This window comes from Oncorhynchus keta, chromosome 12, assembly GCF_023373465.1.
Source record: "Oncorhynchus keta strain PuntledgeMale-10-30-2019 chromosome 12, Oket_V2, whole genome shotgun sequence".
Taxonomy (NCBI): domain Eukaryota; kingdom Metazoa; phylum Chordata; class Actinopteri; order Salmoniformes; family Salmonidae; genus Oncorhynchus; species Oncorhynchus keta.
This window is the reverse complement of record NC_068432.1, coordinates 55437472-55453517: the sequence shown is the minus strand read 5'-3', so window position 1 is coordinate 55453517 and position 16046 is coordinate 55437472. Positions and strand designations below refer to the sequence as shown.

Sequence of the window (16046 nt, the reverse complement as noted above, 5' to 3'; positions counted from 1 at the left end):
TCGAACTGCTTTGCTTTATCTTGGCCAGGTCGCAGTTGTAAATAAGAAGTTGTTCTCAACTTGCCTACCTGGTTAAATAAAGGTGAAATAAAAAATGTAAAAATCCTCATGCACTGTAATTTACGAATTGATAAGAGGTACATTAGTACGCTTTTTGATTAAGGGGATTATAAATATAAATGACAATTGTTTTACCTTAGGATCGCTGGAGACAAATGTGAAACCAGTCATATTGCAGCAGGCTGAAGCATATCAATATATATATCACCTTTACCACAGGGCTGTTTATGACATAGTGGCCTTATAACCTTTCAGGGATGAAATCTGGAGACCCAAACTATAGGCTTCTGTTGCCATGTGAAAATGACAGTATAGCACCAAAACTACTAACTTGATTTCTGATTTCTAGAATGTTTTCATTATATCGTCAGTTAAATCCACCTACTGTACATTTACAACGGTCACTGACTTCATAGTTAATTTCCTTTGCATCGTTATTTTACCTTTCCTCCGTCTCGTTCCTGTGTTTGTTCCTGAGGTTTGTTTTTCTGTTAAACAGCAGTTACCTTGCCAGCTACATCAGTCATCTAAAGAGTAGCCGGTTTCTGTTCTGCTTCCTTTTACAACTCGGTGACAGAGCGCAACACACTGAACTATGCTCAACTCTCCCATGCCAGTCCAGTCAGCCTTCCAGAAGCTTTGCCTTCACTGGGTACTAAACCTAGTTGAATAAAACACTTAACACACCCCTGGTCCTTCTGTGGCTCAGTTGGTAGAGCATGGCGCTTGTAACGCCAGGGTAGTGGGTTCGATTCCCGGGACCACCCATACGTAGAATGTATGCACACATGACTGTAAGTCGCTTTGGATAAAAGCGTCAGCTAAATGGCATATATATATATTTATTATTATTTCAAAACAGCTTACCCGACCGCTCGGAGGCGTCCGTATGGTCCTAAAGAACACTGTTAACGTGTTTTGTATCACATTCCAATGATAACACTGGGGGGGGGGGGACGACAAAAATGCTATTTCAGAATGTGGTTGGGACATGTCCCCATCCCCACTGAAAGTTGCGCCCCTGGTTGTTCCTGAGGATAGCTAGCAATAGTGGATCATATTAGGCTAACGCCTTACAAGCTGTGAAATAGTCTGGGACATGTAGCCTATGAGAATCATTATGGAACGCAGGCCATATGTAGCAGATTAAACCTGGAGCCTGAAGCACGGTTCACGATGACCAGACTGTTGTCATCACAGTTCCATGATTAGTGAGGATCAGGGTAGATTTATAGGACTACTGTTTAACCCCTACTACAGTTCCATGATTAGTGAGGATCAAGACTACTGTTTAACCCCTATTACAGTTCCATGATTAGTGAGGATCAGGACTACTGTTTAACCCCTATTACAGTTCCATGATTAGTGAGGATCAGGACTACTGTTTAACCCCTATTACAGTGCCATGATTAGTGAGGATCAGGGTAGATTTATAGGACTACTGTTTAACCCCTATTATAGTTCCATGATTAGTGAGGATCAGGGTAGATTTATAGGACTACTGTTTAACCCCTAATACAGTTCCATGATTAGTGAGGATCAGGACTACTGTTTAACCCCTATTACAGTTCCATGATTAGTGAGGATCAGGGTAGATTTATAGGACTACTGTTTAACCCCTATTACAGTTCCATGATTACTGAGGATCAGGGTAGATTTATAGGACTACTGTTTAACCCCTATTACAGTTCCATGATTAGTGAGGATCAGGGTAGATTTATAAGACTACTGTTTAACCCCTATTACAGTTCCATGATTAGTGAGGATCAGGGTAGATTTATAGGACTACTGTTTAACCCCTATTATAGTTCCATGATTAGTGAGGATCAGGACTACTGTTTAACCCCTATTACAGTTCCATGATTAGTGAGGATCAGGGTAGATTTATAGGACTACTGTTTAACCCCTATTACAGTTCCATGATTAGTGACGATCAGGGTAGATTTATAGGACTACTGTTTAACCCCTATTACAGTTCCATGATTAGTGAGGATCAGGGTAGATTTATAGGACTACTGTTTGACCCCTATTATAGTTCCATGATTAGTGAGGATCAGGGTAGATTTATAGGACTACTGTTTAACCCCTATTATAGTTCCATGATTAGTGACAATCAGGGTAGATTCATAGGACTACTGTTTAACCCCTATTACAGTTCCATGATTAGTGAGGATCAGGGTAGATTTATAGGACTACTGGTCAACCCCTATTATAGTTCCATGATTAGTGACGATCAGGGTAGATTTATAGGACTACTGTTTAACCCCTATTACAGTTCCATGATTAGTGAGGATCAGGGTAGATTTATAGGACTACTGGTCAACCCCTATTGCAGTTCCATGATTAGTGAGGATCAGGGTAGATTTATAGGACTACTGTTTAACCCCTATTACAGTTCCATGATTAGTGAGGATCAGGGTAGATTTATAGGACTACTGTTTGACCCCTATTATAGTTCCATGATTAGTGACGATCAGGGTAGATTTATAGGACTACTGTTTGACCCCTATTATAGTTCCATGATTAGTGAGGATCAGGGTAGATTTATAGGACTACTGTTTGACCCCTATTATAGTTCCATGATTAGTGACGATCAGGGTAGATTTATAGGACTACTGTTTGACCCCTATTATAGTTCCATGATTAGTGAGGATCAGGACTACTGTTTAACCCCTATTATAGTTCCATGATTAGTGAGGATCAGGGTAGATTTATAGGACTACTGTTTGACCCCTATTATAGTTCCATGATTAGTGACGATCAGGGTAGATTTATAGGACTACTGTTTGACCCCTATTATAGTTCCATGATTAGTGAGGATCAGGGTAGATTTATAGGACTACTGTTTGACCCCTATTATAGTTCCATGATTAGTGACGATCAGGGTAGATTTATAGGACTACTGTTTGACCCCTATTATAGTTCCATGATTAGTGACGATCAGGGTAGATTTATAGGACTACTGTTTGACCCCTATTATAGTTCCATGATTAGTGACGATCAGGGTAGATTTATAGGACTACTGTTTGACCCCTATTATAGTTCCATGATTAGTGACGATCAGGGTAGATTTATAGGACTACTGTTTGACCCCTATTACAGTTCCATGATTACTGAGGATCAGGGTAGATTTATAGGACTACTGTTTAACCCCTATTACAGTTCCATGATTAGTGAGGATCAGGGTAGATTTATAAGACTACTGTTTGACCCCTATTATAGTTCCATGATTAGTGAGGATCAGGACTACTGTTTAACCCCTATTATAGTTCCATGATTAGTGAGGATCAGGGTAGATTCATAGGACTACTGTTTAACCCCTATTATAGTTCCATGATTAGTGAGGATCAGGGTAGATTTATAGGACTACTGTTTAACCCCTATTATAGTTCCATGATTAGTGACGATCAGGGTAGATTTATAGGACTACTGTTTGACCCCTATTATAGTTCCATGATTAGTGACGATCAGGGTAGATTTATAGGACTACTGTTTAACCCCTATTATAGTTCCATGATTAGTGAGGATCAGGGTAGATTCATAGGACTACTGTTTAACCCCTATTACAGTTCCATGATTAGTGAGGATCAGGGTAGATTTATAGGACTACTGGTCAACCCCTATTATAGTTCCATGATTAGTGACAATCAGGGTAGATTCATAGGACTACTGTTTAACCCCTATTACAGTTCCATGATTAGTGACGATCAGGGTAGATTTATAGGACTACTGTTTAACCCCTATTATAGTTCCATGATTAGTGACGATCAGGGTAGATTTATAGGACTACTGTTTAACCCCTATTACAGTTCCATGATTAGTGAGGATCAGGGTAGATTTATAGGACTACTGTTTGACCCCTATTACAGTTCCATGATTAGTGAGGATCAGGGTAGATTCATAGGACTACTGTTTAACCCCTATTATAGTTCCATGATTAGTGAGGATCAGGGTAGATTTATAGGACTACTGTTTAACCCCTATTACAGTTCCATGATTAGTGAGGATCAGGACTACTGTTTAACCCCTAATACAGTTCCATGATTAGTGAGGATCAGGACTACTGTTTAACCCCTATTACAGCTCCATGATTAGTGAGGATCAGGGTAGATTTATAGGACTACTGTTTAACCCCTATTACAGTTCCATGATTAGTGAGGATCAGGACTACTGTTTAACCCCTATTACAGTTCCATGATTAGTGAGGATCAGGGTAGATTCATAGGACTACTGTTTGACCCCTATTACAGTTCCATGATTAGTGAGGATCAGGGTAGATTTATAGGACTACTGTTTGACCCCTATTACAGTTCCATGATTAGTGAGGATCAGGGTAGATTTATAGGACTACTGTTTAACCCCTATTACAGTTCCATGATTAGTGAGGATCAGGGTAGATTCATAGGACTACTGTTTAACCCCTATTATAGTTCCATGATTAGTGAGGATCAGGACTACTGTTTAACCCCTATTACAGTTCCATGATTAGTGAGGATCAGGACTACTGTTTAACCCCTATTACAGCTCCATGATTAGTGAGGATCAGGGTAGATTTATAGGACTACTGTTTAACCCCTATTACAGTTCCATGATTAGTGAGGATCAGGGTAGATTCATAGGACTACTGTTTAACCCCTATTATAGTTCCATGATTAGTGAGGATCAGGACTACTGTTTAACCCCTATTACAGTTCCATGATTAGTGAGGATCAGGGTAGATTCATAGGACTACTGTTTAACCCCTATTATAGTTCCATGATTAGTGAGGATCAGGGTAGATTCATAGGACTACTGTTTAACCCCTATTACAGTTCCATGATTAGTGAGGATCAGGACTACTGTTTAACCCCTATTACAGTTCCATGATTAGTGAGGATCAGGGTAGATTTATAGGACTACTGTTTAACCCCTATTACAGTGACGATCAGGGTAGATTTATAGGACTACTGGTCAACCCCTGATTGTACACTTTTCTCACCTTCCAGTATTTTGTGGATTTATCAATTAAAACATGGCAACTTTCAGGAGGAATCAAACCACTGTATTTTTTCATTCATCATTACACTTAGTCCGTAAAAGGCTCTCCAGTCCTGTATTCATTATCATTTATGTTTTCCTAACGCTAAATAATATAAAAGATGAGTATTTTTAAATCTACCAGGAGATTAAAAGATGTGTTTTCTTTAATTGATCCCTAATATTCTGAACGGTTCTCTTCATACATTCTTATATAGTCTTATATGGCTTAGAACTAAAGTTAAAGCCATGTTAGAGACTGGTGATCACATGGTTTAGAACTAAAGTTAAAGCCATGTTAGAGACTGGTGATCACATGGTTTAGAACTAAAGTTAAAGCCATGTTAGAGACTGGTGATCACATGGCTTAGAACTAAAGTTAAAGCCATGTTAGAGACTGGTGATCACATGGTTTAGAACTAAAGTTAAAGCCATGTTAGAGACTGGTGATCACATGGTGTAGAACTAAAGTTAAAGCCATGTTAGAGACTGGTGATCACATGGTTTAGAACTAAAGTTAAAGCCATGTTAGAGACTGGTGATCACATGGTTTAGAACTAAAGTTAAAGCCATGTTAGAGACTGGTGATCACACGGCTTAGAACTAAAGTTAAAGCCATGTTAGAGACTAGTGATCACATGGTTTAGAACTAAAGTTAGAGACTGGTGATCACATGGCTTAGAACTAAAGTTAAAGCCATGTTAGAGACTGGTGATCACATGGCTTAGAACTAAAGTTAAAGCCATGTTAGAGACTGGTGATCACATGGTTTAGAACTAAAGTTAAAGCCATGTTAGAGACTGGTGATCACATGGTTTAGAACTAAAGTTAAAGCCATGTTAGAGACTGGTGATCACATGGTTTAGAACTAAAGTTAAAGCCATGTTAGAGACTGGTGATCACATGGTTTAGAACTAAAGTTAAAGCCATGTTAGAGACTGGTGATCACATGGCTTAGAACTAAAGTTAAAGCCATGTTAGAGACTGGTGATCACATGGCTTAGAACTAAAGTTAAAGCCATGTTAGAGACTGGTGATCACATGGTTTAGAACTAAAGTTAAAGCCATGTTAGAGACTGGTGATCACATGGCTTAGAACTAAAGTTAAAGCCATGTTAGAGACTGGTGATCACATGGTTTAGAACTAAAGTTAGAGACTGGTGATCACATGGCTTAGAACTAAAGTTAAAGCCATGTTAGAGACTGGTGATCACATGGTTTAGAACTAAAGTTAAAGCCATGTTAGAGACTGGTGATCACATGGTTTAGAACTAAAGTTAAAGCCATGTTAGAGACTGGTGATCACATGGTTTAGAACTAAAGTTAAAGCCATGTTAGAGACTGGTGATCACATGGTTTAGAACTAAAGTTAAAGCCATGTTAGAGACTGGTGATCACATGGTTTAGAACTAAAGTTAAAGCCATGTTAGAGACTGGTGATCACATGGCTTAGAACTAAAGTTAAAGCCATGTTAGAGACTGGTGATCACATGGTTTAGAACTAAAGTTAACCACACCTGCATTCAACATGGTTCGTATACCTCATTTACTCCCTTTATTTTGTCAGTTACATGTATATAATAATAGTATAAACACAATTAGTATACAATGAAGACTGTACACCTCGGTATGGTTTGATAAAGCTTTAATTTCTCCTGCTATGGCACAGTTTCCAGATTATTCTGCTTCATAGTACAATTCATATTAAATAAAAAATAATTTTTTTTTTTTTTTTTAAACAGAAGTTTGTCCAGCCTTTTTGTTTTCCCGCTGCTTAGATTAAATACCTACAATAATCATCATCATCATCATCATCAAAAACTTTAAATAAATTAGGCGTCATAAAGCAACAACAAAAAAAAAAAAAATGGTATCTACCAAACTTCATAAATATACATATCGTAACACGTTTAAAAAATAATATAACATCTGTACAATTGAAATAGACAGAATGGATTCCAAACAGACCCTGCTCTGCTACAGTGAGCCACTTGTTCCCTACGTAGTACACTACTTTTGACCAGAGTAGCTTTGTCCAAGCCAGCATGACTCCATCTCCTGTTTGTGAAGTACAACCCCCACCGGGGACATGACTCTGGTCAAATTTTTTTTAATTTTTTTTAAAAGGCGTACTATATTAGGGAAAAGGGTACGATTTTGGACATACCCTCCAGAGACACTTGATACTTTGGTCCACTAGAACTGCAAGGCAAGCAGTCTCTCATTTACAGATAGTTGGGTACATCATGAAGCAGTCTAAAGCAGTGTGTTCCTCTCCCTAATCAAGTTCAAGCCTCCACATACTGTGCTAGTATCAGGAGGGGTTTGGGGGTCAATTTCAGTCAATTCAGGAAGTCCACTGAAATCTCCAATCAAAACACTTTTTAAAAATGGAGGACAACTCGGAACAGCAATTGATTTTACTTTCTGAATTGACTAGAATTCCAAAGAATTTGACTCATCTACTAGTCAGCTAACTGAAAACCTTAAAGCAAATAGTCAACTTTACATTTTTACATGCATTTTATTATATTGAATAATTGTTTCAAACTCCTGGAACAACACAATATTGAATCTGTAAGATGAAATGTTATTATTATTAATTTTTTTTTTTTTATACGGTCTTGTCTTCCAATAACAAATCTGAAATGTTTCAAAACAGGATGTGATATATTTCTCATATCCTGTTATAGTGGAATACAGCGACATCTCGTTCAGAGAGCTGTATTCCTTTATTGCTGTTAATTTTCAGTCCTCTTCCTGTTATTAAAAACAACGCCAGAGTGTGTGTGTCCCAAATGGCACCCTATTCCTCCCCCCCCCATAAGGCCCTGGTCAAAAGTAGTGCACTATATAAGGAATAGGGTACCATTTGTGACAAATGCAATATCAGCCATATTAATATTTATACGTTTGTATCTACAACAGATTTGACAAGACAGATAGAAGTAAACAGAACCACATCATCGTCATATCCTTCGTCTCATCAGCAGAGTAGGAAACCGGTAGCCTACGGTCAAGACAGTGCACAAACAGATCTGGGACCAGGCTAGGAGATGGACAGATCTGGGACCAGGCTAGGAGATGGACAGATCTGGGACCAGGCTAGGAGATGGAGGTCCAATTGCACTTGGTGCAACACCAGGGTTTAAGCCCAGGGCAAGTCTCAGGCCAGACACCAGGGCAAGTCTCAGGCCAGACACCAGGGCAAGTCTCAGGCCAGACACCAGGGCAAGTCTCAGGCCAGACACCAGGGCAAGTCTCAGGCCAGACACCAGGGCAAGTCTCAGGCCAGACACCAGGGCAAGTCTCAGGCCAGACACCAGGGCAAGTCTCAGGCCAGACACCAGGGCAAGTCTCAGGCCAGACACCAGGGCTGTGGTTACAGTGGAAAGAGACCATTGGAGATTCCAGAAGCAACATGTCCTGTGACGAATTTGAAAGTATCCATCTCCCATAACAGCTGAAAACATACCGTTTGCTAGTAGTCAGCATGAAGACGTTCTAAACACGATCAGCGCAAGAGAATCCATCTGACAGCATATGGCATCAACTCGTTTCACCACGGCAACAGCGCAATTGTCCTTTAACGACTAATCTAATACAAATAGACCAGAAAATAATATGAGGTTACCCAGCAACAAAATAATATGAGGTTACCCAGCAACAAAATAATATGAGGTTACCCAGCAACAAAATAATATGAGGTTACCCAGCAACAAAATAATACCCAGCAACAAAATGTAACTAAATCAAGATCAAGGTTGCCATGCCTGTGTGATAGAGTAAATTGTACTGTGGTAACATAGAGTCTACCCAGCCCCAGAGTCTAAACCTGGTTGACCCCCCCCAATATACCCAGCCCCAGAGTCTAAACCTGGTTGACTCCCCACCCAATCTACCCAGCCCCAGAGTCTAAACCTGGTTGACCCCCCCCCCAATATACCCAGCCCCAGAGTCTAAACCTGGTTGACTCCCCACCCAATCTACCCAGCCCCAGAGTCTAAACCTGGTTGACCCCCCCCCATCTACCCAGCCCCAGAGTCTAAACCTGGTTGACCCCCCCATCTACCCAGCCCCAGAGTCTAAACCTGGTTGACCCCCCCAGAGTCCAAACCTGGTTGACCCCCCCCAGAGTCTAAACCTGGTTGACCCCCCCCCCCATCTACCCAGCCCCAGAGTCTAAACCTGGTTGACTCCCCACCCAATCTACCCAGCCCCAGAGTCTAAACCTGGTTGACCCCCATCTACCCAGCCCCAGAGTCTAAACCTGGTTGACCCCCCCAGAGTCTAAACCTGGTTGACCCCCCATCTACCCAGCCCCAGAGTCTAAACCTGGTTGACCCCCCCCCCCCAGCTATTGAACTTCCACACTACACAATGTGACACTAATGAAATGAATTGGGGCAGAAAACTGAAACACATGGACAATTTGGATAATCATATTCCCAACAACAAAAAGTAACATTTCTTTGACGAAGTGCATTCTTGCCGTTTTGCCTTCTCCAGTAAGCGAGATAGTTAGGGCCCTCTGTTTCAATAGAGAACGCTGACAGAGCTGGCGTGTCGAGTCAGAGGAGCGTTTCTCATAGTTCAGAGAGAGAAAGCAGACACGGAGCTTCATACTGTAGGGTCAGAGGGGGTGCAGGCTTTTGTTTCAGCCTAACACTAACACACCCAATTCAGCTAATCATGGGCTAAAAAGTGTGTTAGTGCTGGGCTGAAACAAAAGCCTGCACACCCAATAAAGCTCCAGGAGCTGGAGACAGTGATTTTACTGGATCAGATCAGCCTATCCAGCAGCCGAAACTCAACTCAAACTCCAAGCCAGTTCCAACACACTTCATCATCGTTTCCCCTCTAATCAGGGACTGATTTAGACCTGGGACACCAAGTGGGCGATTCCCCTCTAATCAGGGCCTGATTTAGACCAGGGACACCAGGTGGGTGATTCCCCTCTAATCAGGGCCTGATTTAGACCAGGGACACCAGGTGTGTGATTCCCCTCTAATCAGGGCCTGATTTAGACCAGGGACACCAGGTGTGTGATTCCCCTCTAATCAGGGCCTGATTTAGACCTGGGACACCAGGTGGGTGATTCCTCTCTAATCAGGGACTGATTTAGACCTGGGATACCAGGTGGGTGATTCCTCTCTAATCAGGGACTGATTTAGACATGGGACACCAGGTGGGTGATTCCTCTCTAATCAGGGACTGATTTAGACCAGGGACACCAGGTGTGTGATTCCCCTCTAATCAGGGCCTGATTTAGACCTGGGACACCAGGTGGGTGATTCCTCTCTAATCAGGGACTGATTTAGACCTGGGATACCAGGTGGGTGATTCCCCTCTAATCAGGGACTGATTTAGACCAGGGACACCAGGTGGGTGATTCCCCTCTAATCAGGGCCTGATTTAGACCAGGGACACCAGGTGGGTGCAATTAATTATCAGATACAACAGAACCTGGACCTCGTAGGGTCATAGTTGAATATCCCTGGTTAAGACCATGGTTGCATCACAAATGACACCCCTGTGGGCTTTAGTCAAACGCCACACACTACGTAGGGAATAGGGTGTACACTACATAGGGAATAGGGTGTACACTACATAGGGAATAGGGTGTACACTACATAGGGAATAGGGTGTACACTACATAGGGAATAGGGTGTACACTACAAAGGGAATAGGGTGTACACTACAAAGGGAATAGGGTGTACACTACAAAGGGAATAGGGTGTACACTACACAGGGAATAGGGTGTACACTACAAAGGGAATAGGGTGTACACTACACAGGGAATAGGGTGTACACTACACAGGGAATAGGGTGTACACTACACAGGGAATAGAGTGTACACTACACAGGGAATAGAGTGTACACTACACAGGGAATAGAGTGTACACTACACAGGGAATAGGGTGTACACTACACAGGGAATAGGGTGTACACTACACAGGGAATAGGGTGTACACTACACAGGGAATAGGGTGTACACTACACAGGGAATAGGGTGTACACTACACAGGGAATAGGGTGTACACTACACAGGGAATAGGGTGTACACTACACAGGGAATAGGGTGTACACTACACAGGGAATAGAGTGTACACTACACAGGGAATAGAGTGTACACTACACAGGGAATAGGGTGTACACTACACAGGGAATAGGGTGTACACTACACAGGGAATAGGGTGTACACTACACAGGGAATAGGGTGTACACTACACAGGGAATAGGGTGTACACTACACAGGGAATAGGGTGTACACTACACAGGGAATAGGGTGTACACTACACAGGGAATAGGGTGTACACTACACAGGGAATAGGGTGTACACTACACAGGGAATAGGGTGTACACTACACAGGGAATAGGGTGCCATTTGCGCCACATCCAGTCTGTTGAAAATAGCCAGCAATCTCACAGCAGAAAGACCATGGTGCTTGAAAACCTGACCAATAAACCAGACAAATGGAACAAAGAGAATTCCTAGGTTTGGACCATACGTTTTCACATTAAAACAATATTAGAGTATAGAATCAAGACTAAATGAGGAATAGGGTGTAATTTGAGACGTAGGGCTCACTTCACCACAGGTGGACCTTGGTTTTCAACAGTTTGGATTGGTAGACAGAAAGAGCAACAAACAGGTTAAAAACCATCAAACACTGAATTCCATATGACCTTTTTTACCCACCACACCCATAAGGGGTGTTTCCTTCTAGCCGCCACGCCCATAAGGGGTGTTTCCTTCTAGCCGCCACGCCCATAAGGGGTGTTTCCTTCTTCTCGTCACACCCACAGCTGGTAGTTTCCTTCTTCTCGTCACACCCACAGCTGGTAGTTTCCTTCTAGCCGTCACACCCACAGCTGGTAGTTTCCTTCTAGCAATCACACCCACAGCTGGTAGTTTCCTTCTAGCAGTCACACCCACAGCTGGTAGTTTCCTTCTAGCCGTCACACCCACAGCTGGTAGTTTCCTCCTAGCAGTCACACCCACAGCTGGTAGTTTCCTTCTAGCAGTCACACCCACAGCTGGTAGTTTCCTTCTAGCCATCACACCCACAGCTGGTAGTTTCCTTCTAGCAGTCACACCCACAGCTGGTAGTTTCCTTCTAGCAGTCACACCCACAGCTGGTAGTTTCCTTCTAGCAGTCACACCCACAGCTGGTAGTTTCCTTCTAGCAGTCACACCCACAGCTGGTAGTTTCCTTCTAGCAGTCACACCCACAGCTGGTAGTTTCCTTCTAGCAGTCACACCCACAGCTGGTAGTTTCCTTCTAGCAGTCACACCCACAGCTGGTAGTTTCCTTCTACCCGTCACACCCACAGCTGGTAGTTTCCTTCTATCAGTCACACCCACAGCTGGTAGTTTCCTTCTATCAGTCACACCCACAGCTGGTAGTTTCCTTCTAGCCATCACACCCACAGCTGGTAGTTTCCTTCTAGCAGTCACACCCACAGCTGGTAGTTTCCTTCTAGCAGTCACACCCACAGCTGGTAGTTTCCTTCTAGCAGTCACACCCACAGCTGGTAGTTTCCTTCTAGCAGTCACACCCACAGCTGGTAGTTTCCTTCTAGCCATCACACCCACAGCTGGTAGTTTCCTTCTAGCAGTCACACCCACAGCTGGTAGTTTCCTTCTAGCAGTCACACCCACAGCTGGTAGTTTCCTTCTAGCCATCACACCCACAGCTGGTAGTTTCCTTCTAGCCATCACACCCACAGCGGGTAGTTTCCTTCTAGCAGTCACACCCACAGCTGGTAGTTTCCTTCTAGCCGTCACACCCACAGCTGGTAGTTTCCTTCTTCTCGTCACACCCACAGCGGGTAGTTTCCTTCTAGCAGTCACACCCACAGCTGGTAGTTTCCTTCTAGCAGTCACACCCACAGCTGGTAGTTTCCTTCTTCTCGTCACACCCACAGCTGGTAGTTTCCTTCTAGCAGTCACACCCACAGCTGGTAGTTTCCTTCTTCCCGTCACACCCACAGCTGGTAGTTTCCTTCTAGCCATCACACCCACAGCTGGTAGTTTCCTTCTAGCAGTCACACCCACAGCTGGTAGTTTCCTTCTAGCCATCACACCCACAGCTGGTAGTTTCCTTCTAGCAGTCACACCCACAGCTGGTAGTTTCCTTCTTCCATCACACCCACAGCTGGTAGTTTATTTTCTTCTAGCAGTCACACCCACAGCTGGTAGTTTCCTTCTTCTCGTCACACCCACAGCTGGTAGTTTCCTTCTAGCAGTCACACCAGACAGCTGGTAGTTTCCTTCTAGCCATCACACCCACAGCTGGTAGTTTCCTTCTAGCAGTCACACCCACAGCTGGTAGTTTCCTTCTTAGGTCACACCCACAGCTGGTAGTTTCCTTCTAGCAGTCACACCCACTGATGGTGGGGTGGGAGCCGACAGGAGAGCTGGTCGTTTCCTTCTTCTCGTCACACCCACAGCTGGTAGTTTCCTTCTGAGCCATCACACCCACAGCTGGTAGTTTCCTTCTAGCAGTCACACCCACAGCTGGTAGTTTCCTTCTAGCCATCACACCCACAGCTGGTAGTTTATTTTCTTCCACTCAATGTTGCCATCTCTCTCTGGCCGTATACCAAACGGCACCCTATTCCCTATATAGTGCACTACATTAAACCAGAGCCCTATGGAACCCTATTCCCTATATAGTGCACTACCTTAAACCAGAGCAGAAAAATATGGGCAAGTGTGGGCCCTGGTCAAAAGTAGTTGACTATATAGGGATGCTGATCAGTCTGTGTCTGGTATTGTCTCTGGCCCCTGGGGGTGATAGGACTCGGGTTATGTGTCCCTGTAGGTGGACTTAAGCTGGTAGCTATACATCCAGGATCTCCTCGGCCGTACCCCCACATCGTAACCTGTAGCGCCCCGTTCGCCAGCTGATGGTGGGGTCCCACAGGGCCGACAGGAAGATCTGGATGGTCATGGACTCTCTGATGAACCAGGCCACAGCGTAGTCCAGTTTGGAGAAGGCCGGCGCACCGCCCTGTAGGGAGAGAAGGAAAAACATACTCCGTTGGTTTCTTCCACACAATTTATTCTGAACTTTTCCACGAGCGGTGGTTATCAGTTTTTACGTCCCAGACATAACATTAATAGCAGACAACCTGGTAACTTGGATGTAGTCAGAGATGATCCACACCAGACAGTGTGTGTGTGTGTGTGTGTGTGTGTACCTGAACTCCTCGGAGCTGGATGTAATCAGAGATGAACCACGCCAGACAGTGTGTGTGTACCTGAACTCCTCGGAGCTGGATGTAATCAGAGATGAACCACGCCAGACAGTGGCACATGAAGAAGACCATAATATCCCAGTGGAACACGTGATGCGCGGCCCAGCCAATGATAAGGCTGGCTACGAAACACTCTGAGATGGGCTCACAGACGGTGGCGGGGAGCATGTTGATACGAAGCTTGGCCCACCTGAGAGGGGAGGAACAGACCACAGAATTACAAATCAACGGATGTCCCCATTCAGGTCAATTACGTTATAATGGGTGGACTGGCGGCCATTTTGAGTGTCCACATAGCAGTAAAGCAGGAAGTAGTGGACTGGCGGCCATTTTGAGTGTCCACATAGCAGTAAAGCAGGAAGTAGTGGACTGGCGGCCATTTTGAGTGTCCACATGGCAGTAAAGCAGGAAGTAGTGGACTGGCGGCCATTTTGAGTGTCCACATGGCAGTAAAGCAGGAAGTAGTGGACTGGCGGCCATTTTGAGTGTCCGCATAGCAGTAAAGCAGGAAGTAGTGGACTGGCGGCCATTTTGAGTGTCCGCATAGCAGTAAAGCAGGAAGTAGTGGACTGGCGGCCATTTTGAGTGTCCACATGGCAGTAAAGCAGGAAGTAGTGGACTGGCGGCCATTTTCAGTGTCCACATGGCAGTAAAGCAGGAAGTAGTGGACTGGCGGCCATTTTGAGTGTCCACATGGCAGTAAAGCAGGAAGTAGTGGACTGGTGGCCATTTTGAGTGTCCCCATAGCAGTAAAGCAGAGGACTGGTGGCTATTTTGAGTGTCCGCATGGCAGTAAAGCAGGAAGTAGTGGACTGGTGGCCATTTTGAGTGTCCGCATGGCAGTAAAGCAGGAAGTAGTGGACTGGCGGCCATTTTGAGTGTCCGCATGGCAGTAAAGCAGGAAGTAGTGGACTGGCGGCCATTTTGAGTGTCCGCATGGCAGTAAAGCAGGAAGTAGTGGACTGGCGGCCATTTTGAGTGTCCGCATGGCAGTAAAGCAGGAAGTAGTGGACTGGCGGCCATTTTGAGTGTCCGCATAGCAGTAAAGCAGGAAGTAGTGGACTGGCGGCCATTTTGAGTGTCCGCATAGCAGTAAAGCAAGAAGTAGTGGACTGGCGGCCATTTTGAGTGTCCGCATGGCAGTAAAGCAGTGGACTGGCGGCCATTTTGAGTGTCCGCATAGCAGTAAAGCAGGAAGTAGTGGACTGGCGGCCATTTTGAGTGTCCGCATAGCAGTAAAGCAGGAAGTAGTGGACTGGCGGCCATTTTGAGTGTCCGCATAGCAGTAAAGCAGGAAGTAGTGGACTGGCGGCCATTTTGAGTGTCCGCATAGCAGTAAAGCAGGAAGTAGTGGACTGGCGGCCATTTTGAGTGTCCGCATAGCAGTAAAGCAGGAAGTAGTGGACTGGCGGCCATTTTGAGTGTCCGCATAGCAGTAAAGCAGGAAGTAGTGGACTGGCGGCCATTTTGAGTGTCCGCATAGCAGTAAAGCAGGAAGTAGTGGACTGGCGGCCATTTTGAGTGTCCGCATAGCAGTAAAGCAAGAAGTAGTGGACTGGCGGCCATTTTGAGTGTCCGCATAGCAGTAAAGCAGGAAGTAGTGGACTGGCGGCCATTTTGAGTGTCCACATAGCAGTAAAGCAGGAAGTAGTGGACTGGCGGCCATTTTGAGTGTCCCCATAGCAGTAAAGCATGAAGTAGTG

General features: G+C 44.3%; 2 protein-coding genes across 4 annotated transcripts in view; both read right to left on the bottom strand.

The window, feature by feature from the left end:
* Positions 1 to 9411: 9411 nt before the first annotated feature.
* Positions 9412 to 13239, bottom strand: LOC127906494 (formin-2-like). Of its 2 annotated transcripts, none has more exons than XM_052458715.1 (2): positions 10253 to 13239; positions 9412 to 10154 (listed from the first exon to the last, which is right to left on the bottom strand). In XM_052458715.1, exon 1 carries the CDS (start codon positions 13160 to 13162, stop codon positions 11804 to 11806), a length of 1359 nt encoding a protein of 452 aa, XP_052314675.1. In that variant the 5' UTR covers positions 13163 to 13239; the 3' UTR covers positions 9412 to 10154; positions 10253 to 11803. The 2 variants fall into 2 exon arrangements, with proteins under 2 accessions (XP_052314675.1, XP_052314676.1); XM_052458716.1 differs by having other exon boundaries at positions 10302 to 13239.
* A 272-nt stretch (positions 13240 to 13511) lies between these two features.
* The window catches only part of ugcg (UDP-glucose ceramide glucosyltransferase), a 43968-nt gene continuing 41433 nt past the window's right edge, over positions 13512 to 16046 (bottom strand). The window contains exons 8-9 of one of the 2 annotated variants that reach the window (XM_052458713.1): positions 14287 to 14533; positions 13512 to 14096 (exon numbers count right to left, since the gene is read on the bottom strand). In XM_052458713.1, coding sequence (XP_052314673.1) covers positions 13926 to 14096; positions 14287 to 14533 — 418 coding nt within the window. In that variant the 3' untranslated portion in view covers positions 13512 to 13925. The remainder of the gene's footprint in view (positions 14097 to 14286; positions 14534 to 16046) is intronic. The other variant, XM_052458714.1, reaches the window with a different exon arrangement.